The following is a 10,575-nucleotide window of genomic DNA, read 5'->3' as shown; positions in this document are numbered from 1 at the left end:
CGAGACAAGACAACGTGACTGCCGAGTCGTCGGATCTGCCCCGAGGACAGTGGGGGGATGATGGCTATGATGCATATGGGGATGGTCAACACCGTGGATCGTCATCGACGGGAGGTGGCCGAGGTTATGCCTGGCAGAGTGATGGTTCTGCTGAGAGTCCCTTCCTTGGTCCTCCGGGTGGTTTTGTCGAGGGCGCTTCTGGACCGGACGCACGGCAGAGAAGTGGCTACCGTAGTCATCGTCGTGGTCGAGGTGGTGGTCGTGGTTTCTGCAGACAGCATCAGCCGCAGGCCACTGTAGACCATCAGGCATCCGGGGTGGAGGATAATTCCACTCAGGTGACCGCCCTGACTAGCGAGGTTCTGGAGGCTGTCACAGCTCTGGCGAACACGGATGTTGACATGACTGGCGCTTCTGTTGACGCGGGTATCAGGTCTGAGTCTGAGAGGGCATCCAAGTGTGCGCGTAGGAAGGAGAAAATGCTTTGTTATCGTTGCGGTGAGAAAGGTCACTTCATTGCTGAATGTGTGGCTGAGTTGTGTGATACATGTGGTAAGCCAGCACATGCCTCGGGGGATTGCCCGCTTCTTCGTGAGCAGGCTCCGGCTCTTACAATGTATGGAGTATATTGTGCCGAGTTGATGTTCTTTGAGTCCCCAGCTGCGAGAGAGATTCCAGTTGAGACGCAGAGCCTGACTATTGGTATTGTGAAGGTGACCCAGGGAGAGGTCTCTGAAGCTCAGATTGTGCAGAGGTTTCAGGAACTGGCTCCTGGAGACTTTCAGCGGGAGCTTGTTCTCATTGAGGAGCGCGTGTTCAGGGTTGACCTCCCGTCGGTAGAGGACTTGCGGCAGTTGCTGAGCTTTGGGATGTGTAAGGTGCCAGGTACAAATTGTATTCTTGAGTTTCAAGAGTGGAAGAAAGTGGAGCCTAAGGGGAAGCCCCTTACTCTGGTGTGGCTGCGTTTTTCTGGCGCACCCTCTGAGGCTCTGACAGATGTTCCTGTTGTGGCTAGTCTGGGTATCATGGTTGGCAAAACTGAGGAAGTGGATATGACATTCACTCGCGCCCATGGGGTGGCCAGATTACGAGTGAGTGTTCTGGACATCGAGTTCATCCCGGATGTGGTTAACTGGACTTATAGGGGAGAGGTATTCCCTCTTGAGATTGAGTTTGAGGACTCTGAGTTGTTTGCTGAGGCGGGTGTTGGTGCTGATATGGATATGCATGAGGGAGATGACAATGCGGGTGCTAGGGAGGATCCGACTGATGAGGCTGGTCGAGAGAGACCCAACGGGTCGGGACCGGTTGCTCAGTTGCCCCAGACTAGATCAGGGGTAGAGCCGGCCCCATCTCCGTCGGTACCTAACAGCACGTTGAGGTTTGGATCTTTTGAGCCTGCGTCTGCTCCTCCTAGACTTTGGAGCGATCGGGTGGAGTCTGAGGATGCTTTTGAGTGTTTGCTCCCGGTGCTGGATTTTGTGCCGGCTGTTTGTCCCGTGGTGGGAGACTGTGTGACGGGCCACTAGGAGACGACATTGGGGGGAAGGAATGTGGAGCCTCAGGTGGCCCCTTTCCTCCCTGGGATCACTGCGGTCTCATGCAGACGGTTGGTGGCTGAGTCGATGCCTGTAGCGTCGTCGTTGGCCGGCCGTGAGGGAGACCGTCTGGGGCAGGTGGCCTTGGACCCTTCCCTTTCGGCACCGGCTGCTGCAGCTTCTCCTGTGCTGATCGGCAATAGTCAGGGGCAGGTGGCCCCGGCAACGCCAGCTTCGCCGTCGCTGGCCGGCCGTGAGGGAGGCCGTCTGGGGCAGGTGGCCTCAGACCCTTCCCGGCTGTTGCGGCTTCTCCTGTGGTGCTCGGCGGGAGTCTGGGGCAGGTGGCCCCGGTCCATCCCTCGCCTTCGGCTGTAGGGACGGTGACGCCCTCAGGCTTGAGGGTTGGGGCGGAGGGGGTGCTCGGGCAGGCGGCGCCAGCACCTACCTCACCCGGCCTCCTCTCCGTTTGCCGTGGGAGCCTTCCACCGCTGCCTCCTGCGAGTGGCGCTACTCGGGAGGCGGTTATTGCTTTCGGCGGGATCCCCGACCCAGTCTCTGAGGGGAGACGGATGAGTTCTCGTCTCCAGGACCACCTGGAGGTTGATGACATGAGGCGGAGGTGCGCTATGAGGGCGGCCAAGCTTCGTGACATTGAGGTCACTACCGGTATGTCAGTCAACTTGTCCAATTCTATTTTGCATTTTTCTACGGATGAGATTATTCATAATGCAAATCAAGTAGGGGTTTCGCTAGGGAATACCAATTCTGAAATTTCCAACTCGGTTAATGATCTTCTTGATCTGGAAGCGGAACGCGCTTTAGAAACCATTCGAAACCTAGCGGCAGTGAGACCTATGAATGATGCTGAGATTGATGCGTTGGGGGTAAGAGTGCTTGACAATTTATGTGCGGACCTTGCACCGTCCACTACTGAGTCTGACGAGGAGGAGGTTAGTGTAGAAGTTGTAGTGCATCAACCACCAGAGCCCGGTTATGAGGACCGTATGGTGGACAATAATAAACCCAAACGTAAGTGGAAGCGGAAGGTGTATCCCGCATCCGCGGTACGTAGGAGTGCTAGGATTCATACGGCAAAAAAATTTCATGATGACTTATGAAAGGAATCTTTTGGAATAGCAGAGGTCTGAAGGACTTGGCTAAAAGAAGGTTTCTCGCTGAGGCGTCTCTGGATCATCGATTAGATTTCATTGCTCTCTCTGAAACTGGTAGAGATAATTTTGCACCTCAGTTTCTTTCCTCTCTTGCGGGTGGTGTTGATTTCGATTGGCATTGCCTACCTCCGCGAGGACGATCGAGAGGTATCTTGCTGGGAGTGAGATGCGATTCCCTTGAGGTCCGGAGTGTACTGATGGGCGACTTTGCGGTTAAGTTTCGGGTTAGGTCTAAAGTTGATGGTTTCAACTGGGCTTTGGTGGCGGTCTACGGTGCCGCACAGCCCGAGCTTAAACCGGAGTTTCTGGCGGACCTTGTTTGAATTTGTGGGTCCGAGCAGCTTCCGATGTTGGTCGGGGGTGATTTCAATATCATTCGGAGGAGAGAGGAGAAGAAAAATGATAACTTTGATGGCAGATGGTCGTTTATGTTCAATACCATTATTGAGAGCTTGGATCTGAGGGAGATAGAGCTTTCTAGTAGAAAGTTTACCTGGGCTAATGCTTTGCCAAACCCGACATATGAAAAGCTTGATCGAGTTCTCGCGAGCGTGGAGTGGGAGCAGAAGTTCCCTCTTCTTACGGTACAAGCTCTCTCACGGGGAATATCCGATCACACACCACTGTTCGTGGACTCCGGGGAGCCAAACCATGTGGGAAACAAAAACACCTTCTCATTCGAGATGGCCTGGTTCAAACGTGAGGGGTTCTTAGACCTCATTTCCAGGGAATGGGCTAAGGGTGTAGGAGGTAGGATGGCAGTCGAGCGTTGGCAGAATAAAATTAGGCATTTGAGAAGTTTCTTACGGGGTTGGGCTAATCACCTCAGTGGGGTGTATAAGATTGAGAAGGATAGGCTCCTTTCTCTTATACAGGCCCTGGACATAAAAGCTGAATCCGCGATTCTGCTGCCTGCTGAGCTCCAGGTTAAAACTGAGGCGAAGAAGAGGTTGAAAGAACTTCTCCGCGAAGAAGAGTTGAAGTGGGCTTTGCGAGCTAAGGTCCGCAAAGTGGTCCAAGGGGACGCCAATACTCAATTCTTTCACCTGATTGCCAATGGTAAGCACAAAAAGAAGCGTATCTTCCAACTTGAACAAGATGAGGGTACTATTGTTGGGCAGGATAATCTCAAAACATATATTACCGAGTATTATAGGTAGTTATTTGGACCTCCGGAGGTTAATTGTGTGACCCTCGATGAGTCTAGGACTGAGGATGTACCTCAATTCTCTGCTGCCAAATTACAGCCTGTTTTATAAAAATTTCACCCAAAAAATCCAGCAGTGGTATGGAGCAGTAACAAAAAATAAGTTATTCCTTGCATTAAAACAAATGTCGCAGATTAGCCTGTAAACAAAGCGCACTTCACCTTTGCTCTTGCAGGCATAGCCAAAAAAAACCAATCAACTCACTCACCAACACAAAAGACTCCAACAAATTGAGTGGTACTTCCTTTGTAAACTACTCCCTCCATTCCTTTATGTAAGGTGTATTACTTTTGGCACGGTGACCAAGGCACATAATTATAGACAAGGTAGGACGAAATTACTCTTGAAAAATTTATTGATTAGTGGCAAGTAAATCAGTTAGTCCAGAAAGTAAGAGATACATGCAATCCATAGAGAGATAATTTCCTTTTTTGCTATAAGGAGAGATACAGACAATTGGGAGGGAGATACATTCCTTTTTTCTGGAGGGAGATACATTCCTTTATGTAAGGTGTATTACTTTTGGCACGGTGAGTGGAAGTGTATTCCGATACACCATCGTAGGCTGACAAACAGAGAGTGGAAGTGTATCGAGGACCGATTTGAGAAGAAACTGAGTTGCTGGAAGGGTAAGCTCATGTCATACGGAGGCCGGTTAATCTCGATAAATTCGGTGCTCACGAGTATGCCTATGTTCCTCTTATCGTTCTTTGAGGTCCCAGTTGGTGTTAGGAAAAGACTGGACTTCTATTGATCACGCTTCTTTTGGCAGGGTGATGAACTTAAAAGAAAATACCGGCTTGCTAAATGGGATATTATCTGTCGACCCAAAGACCAAGGAGGGCTTGGTATTGAGAATCTTGAAGTTAAGAACAGATGCCTTCTTAGTAAGTGGTTGTGGAAGCTCTCATCCAAGACTGAAGCCATGTGGGCGCAGATCCTTCGCAGCAAGTACCTCCAGACTAGAACACTATCCCAGGTAACAGTTAGGCCGACTGACTCGCCTTTCTGGAAAGGACTCATGAAAGTCAAACAACTACTGTTCAATAGGACAAGAGTTGTTATTGGAAATGGTGCTACTACACGTTTCTGGGAGGATACTTGGCTTGGCGACTCACCCTTGGTCATTCAATATCCGTCTTTATATCATATTGCTCAACGACGTGAGGTGTTCATTGCAACGGTATTTCAATCTACCCCCCTTAATATTCAGTTTAGACGATCGCTAACGGGCAATCGTTGGGAAGTTTGGCTCCATTTAGTTAGGAGACTGATGGAGGTTCAACTTTCTGACCAACCTGATGAATTACGCTGGAAGTTGACTAGGTCTGGAGTATTTACAGTTAAGTCAATGTATATTGATGTTATTAATTCGAACTCCATTCCAACTTCCAAGAATGTCTGGGATGTCAAAGTTCCTTTGAAAATAAAAGTGTTTATGTGGTTTGTCCATAAACAAGTTATTCTAACAAAGGACAACTTAATAAAGCGTAATTGGACAGGACCTACTAGGTGTAGTTTCTGTGATCGGGATGAGACGATTAAGCACCTCTTTTTTGATTGCCCGTTGGCCAAGGTCCTTTGGCGGACGGTCCACATTGCTTTTAACATTACTCCACCGACTACTGTTAATTCTTTATTTGGGACTTGGCTTAATGGGATTGAGTCTACCTTAGCAAGACATATTCGGGTTGGAGTTTGCGCGTTGCTGTGGACCATCTGGCTTTGCAGAAATGATTTGGTTTTTAACAGAACATCACGGATTCATTTTTTGCAGGTTATTTTCCGAGCTACGGCAGTGATCCGTTCGTGGTCGCTACTCACTCCGATGGAGGCCAGGGAGCATTTGGTTACTGGGTCTATCAGTTGGGAGATGGTAGCTCGGGATATCTTCAACCGGTTTGGATGGCGGTCATGTAATATGATAGGCAATTAATTTACCTACCTTTTTTAGCCAGCCGGTTGTGGCATCTTTTTCTGGCTAGTTTTTGTATCTAGCCTTTTCCGCTCTGTGTGAGCTGCTTTTTCTTTCTTTAAGTTTGAGTTTGAGACTTTGGAACTTTGTTGGCACAATTTGTTTCTTGGTTAATAAGATGGCCGTATGCATCACTCTTGATGCAGAGGCCGGGGAGCCCCCCCTTTTCGAAAAAAAAATGTTGCCACCTTTTACTTTGCACTTTCATCTTTTACCATTTTTTCACACAAAAACAATACTTGAAATGACTGACACAATATATGAATAAAATAGTGGACCATAATACCCCTTTGTGCTAGTTTGACCAGGTATTCCAGCCAACTGAAATCAAATCGGCAGGGGATGAACCTGTTCACCGTCGTCGTCGCCCTGGTGATGGCCGCCTCCCCCTCCTCCTTGCCGAGATCCTCCAGTTTGTCGACGCCGAGCTACCGGAGTGCTAACTGTCGTGGGTGACGTGGGGCACGCTGTTCCCCGCCCCGTGCGGCTCACTATCTGCCACCATCCCAAGCTCTTGTCCCTGTTGTCGGTTGCTTACGGTCGTCGCCACTCCCTCCGGTCGCTGGAGCACTGCGAGAGGAGGTAGCGTGCACTCCTGCCGGTGTATGTCCTGGTGCTCGTCCAACGCCTGCATGGCCATGAACTAGCAGTTGCGGGGCGACGATAAGCGCAGATCGATTAGGGGGGAGGGGTAGAGTAGGGCTGGCCGGGAATGGCAGGCGCCGCCTCCGACCGCCATCCTCTAGCGTTATTGAGGGCGAGAGGCGGGGATGGTCAGTCTGTAGGTGAGTGATATTCTATTCATATTATGTGGGAACCACCTGAAAGAGGGCAACAAATCAAAGTGCAAAGTAAAAAAACGGCAACAGATCAATTACAATCTCCGCTACTATTAAACAACCAAGCTATGGCAGAAACTCTTCGTATCTTTATATCTAATAGCCTACATTGCGCCAATGATGTTGTACCCATTAAAGCATCATAATTAGCAATTAAGCAATGTAATTAGGATTTAAAAATAAATATTGTCACCCTAATTAGCATTCCAACAATAAACAGTCTATCAATCAATCAAAGTACTTTAATTAGCAATCCAAAAAACAAAAATTATAATTTGGAATGTTCTCAAACAGTCGACCCGATCGATCTCTAGAGCACGACCTTGTAAGCCGCGAACCGTGCCACCACCAGCGTCTTGCCGCCACCGTCGCAGATATTGATATTCACCGCTTTGTAAGAATGATTAAGTAAATCCGAAGAAATAGACAGTATTCCCTCAAAAAAGAAAATGAAGAAGCAAAGCATATATAATAGTAAAAAAAATCAGTTTTTTATGGATTCGTGCGTTGCACATCTATACCTACTATCAAAGCAAGGTGATATTCTTAGTTTCGTCCCGCAATTGATTTTTTTTCTACCATTAGTTTTCGTCCCGCAATTGGAGAATTGGGTTTCTGTCGTTCGTCGTCCTGGCAGTTTTACAAAAAAGCCCCTCGGTTTACATAAATCAACCCGCAGTCCCTATTTTAGTGGCAATTTAGAAAAATGTTTTGTTTTTGCGTAAAAACCCCCTGCATTTGTTAGAAATTATACCCGCAACCCTTATCTCTTATTGGACTGGCTCACCACCGCGCCTCTCACCGCTTATCCTGCCGTTCTCCATCGCCGGGCACGCGCCGCCGCTTGCCACCGGCGTCGTGGCGGGCGTCCGCGCCGAGGCGGACAGGAGACCCAAGTCAAAGGCTGGTCACCGGGAAGGCCTCGGCGGGAAGACTCGAGGAGGTCTCGAGCGCGACAGGGAGCTGGCCGGAGCGCACGGACAGTGGGGGGGCTTCCGTCGTCCAGGCACAGGCTGGATACGGCCCCGCGGCGCGAGTGTGCCGGCAGCATGGGGAGGGGAGGGCTGGAGCACGGGCGCGCACGCATGGGAGGAAATAGTCGTCCCCTGGCGCGGGGTCAACGGCTTGGGAGCGCTGACCGCATCGACCCAGGCGGCGCGGCTACAGAGTGATGCAGGGCACGGCAGTGACGGGTCACGGCACCGCGGGCGGCGGACGGAGCGGCAGAGAGAGGTGAGGCGCGGGCGAGCTTGTGCTCGTGCTCGAGCGCCTGAAGATGATGGCGCGGCGGCGGAGTTGAAGCGCCTTGGCGAGCTCGGGCTACACGGCTGCGAGTCAGGCTTGGCGAGGATGCAGGCAGCACGGGACGTCGATGCCGAGAACTTGGAGGCGGGGAGCCGGTTCCCAGCTTTGGGAGCGCGGGACGACGCGAAGAACAGCATCGGGTGGCGGAGCACTGCCTCTACACTTGAATAGAGAGAGAGAGGGGGAGATATTCAGAGAGGATAGAGCAGAATTGAAAGGGGAAGAAGAGTGAAGGTGAGGGCGACGGGCAGGCAACCTGCGGGGGGCTCCGATGGCGCGGCCGAGCATGTGCGAGGACGAGGCACACCTCCCGCTCGAAGAAGATGCCACCCCAACATCACCACGAATCGTGGAGGAGAGGAGTAATAGCGGGCGAATCATGGAGAAGAGGAGTCGCAGAGGGCGCCGGCGGCCGCGGAGGCCCTGCCCCATCGGCGCTGCGTGGGGAAGGAGGGGGCAGAGAGAGCGAGGCGTGGTGGGGTGGTGGGTTGGCAGATCGGAGAAAGCCTTGGGAAGGAGGACGCGACTGAATCGGGTGGAGGCGAGGCTGCTGACCCACGGGACCGGCGACTGGGGCGAACGGCCAGATCAAGCTTCTGGCTGGGTTGGATGGAGAAGAGGAAGAGGACCACGCTGGGACGGCGATCTGGATAAGAGAAGGAGAGGAGTGGCGATGGGATAAGGCAAGCAGTGGGCGGTCGGTGCTTTTCTTCATGTTGTACCGGCTACACCATAGAAGCTACTCGGTGCATGCGTGCTAGCATCGATTATTTATTTTACGGAAGAGCACCGACTATTCCTTGATGTTGTTAGTTGTCACCACATTATCAGATACTCCCTCTGTTATAAAATAAGTCTCTCAATACAATTTTATACACAATTTTATACTCCCTTCGTTTCTAAATTTAAGTGTATTTAAATTTTTTAATACGGACTACATGTGAATATATATAGGCATATTTTAAAGTAAAGATTCACTCATTTTGCTCCGTATGTAGTTTAAAAAGACTTATATTTACAAATGGAGGGAATACTATAGTTAATACAAAGTTGGGACATTTATTTTAAGACGGAGAGAGTATACTAATTAAAAGTGAGTGAAATATTAAAAAGAAATATTTCTTAACAGAGAAGATATTTGAAGCTCGCATGCACTTGCTAACCTTCAAGATATTCGTCAACTCTGGATGTCATGGATGTCATCGGTAAGATAGGGAGGTGAGAGCGAGGGATGAAGAATAGAGAAAGTGCGACAACGGTGCATCTTGCTTGTGCCATGTTTCGCTCAGCACGACACCTAGGAGGGAGAGCACTACCCTCCATTGTACAATATGCCCCACAGCTCTGCGTACATATTCCTGATCCTCATCGAGACCCGATGATAATGGCCAGGGAAGTGGTCATGTTGGTGTGAAGGGTGTGCTCCTACTGTTGGCGACAACGTGTCAACAAAAGAGTTACACGCATTGTAAATTCTTTACTTTCTGGTCATCATATTTTTGAAGTGGGAAAACATAAATATGAATTAGTGTTAATAGGGATTGCGATATATAGGAATTAATATATGACATATTTGAAACTATTACAGGTGTGCGGATGATGCATACTCTCACATCGAAGGAGTAGCCGCTGATCTATAAATGGTTAGATTTTCATAATGATTTTTACACATAGTTGTTAAATAACAACAACATATTACACATAATTCAATTTATTTAGAGTGAGTTAAAGAAGTACGTTTTATGTTTAGAAAAATAGATTACGAGCTTTTGGAATACAATAAAATCTGCATAAAGTGAATCTTTATGAGTCTTATAACCAATTTAATTAGGAAAACTTATTATTCACCATGACAGGTAAACACCTGAGCTTAATACCACATGAACTCTCAGATTTATTTTATACCCGGTGCAACACACGGGCACTTTTGCTAGTAGTTTACAAGAGGGAGTACTAGTGTAAAACATCGGCATATTATGAAAGTGCAAAATAAGAAGTGGCTAAAAGAAGAAAAAAACTTTGTCTGATATCCGGGATCGAGCGCTCCTCCTCCGGCCTTGTTAGGTAGAGGAGTTTGAAATTGAAGGGGATTTGATAGGATAATCCTCGAGGGGCCGAGAAGCCTTGAAAATCCCCGATGGCCCGCCTCAATCCCCACCAAACCCTCCCAAGCCAGGGAATGCCAGGGCTTCGCAGAAGCAGTCCTCCGCCTTGGCCGGCCCACCGACTTGCCGCTTGCTGTTTCCTATCGCGCGACACAAAAAAGAACGGAAACACTAACGCCCACACGTGTGGGCGTTATCCAACTCGTCCACACATCTCGATCGTCGTTCAGTGCCTTTTGCACGAACCTTGGCACAAAAAGGTTGATTTTATGCGTCACGTAGGACGGGGCTGGTGTGTGGGCGTTGGAGAGTTTGCCCACACGCTAGCACTACGCTGTTTGCCAGCTACACTGTGTGGGCGAACTAGTTTCTCCCCACACAGCCAGCCAGCTAGTTTATGCGCGTGTGGGCGAACTACTTTTCGCCCACACGA

The 10,575-nt window shown here is 49.4% G+C and overlaps 1 protein-coding gene across 2 annotated transcripts; it reads right to left on the bottom strand.

Annotated features, from left to right (window-relative positions):
* Positions 1 to 6,761: 6,761 nt before the first annotated feature.
* Positions 6,762 to 8,956, bottom strand: LOC123047401 (predicted GPI-anchored protein 58). Of its 2 annotated transcripts, none has more exons than XM_044470944.1 (2): positions 8,294 to 8,956; positions 6,762 to 8,194 (listed from the first exon to the last, which is right to left on the bottom strand). In XM_044470944.1, exons 1-2 carry the CDS (start codon positions 8,373 to 8,375, stop codon positions 7,641 to 7,643), a joined length of 636 nt encoding a protein of 211 aa, XP_044326879.1. In that variant the 5' UTR covers positions 8,376 to 8,956; the 3' UTR covers positions 6,762 to 7,640. The 2 variants fall into 2 exon arrangements, with proteins under 2 accessions (XP_044326879.1, XP_044326878.1); XM_044470943.1 differs by having other exon boundaries at positions 6,762 to 8,199; positions 8,294 to 8,936.
* Between the last annotated feature and the right edge of the window lie 1,619 nt (positions 8,957 to 10,575).

This window comes from Triticum aestivum, chromosome 2B (genome assembly GCF_018294505.1).
Source record: "Triticum aestivum cultivar Chinese Spring chromosome 2B, IWGSC CS RefSeq v2.1, whole genome shotgun sequence".
NCBI lineage: Eukaryota > Viridiplantae > Streptophyta > Magnoliopsida > Poales > Poaceae > Triticum > Triticum aestivum.
The sequence above is the reverse complement of the archived record's forward strand: the minus strand, read 5'-3'. Positions and strand labels throughout refer to the sequence as shown.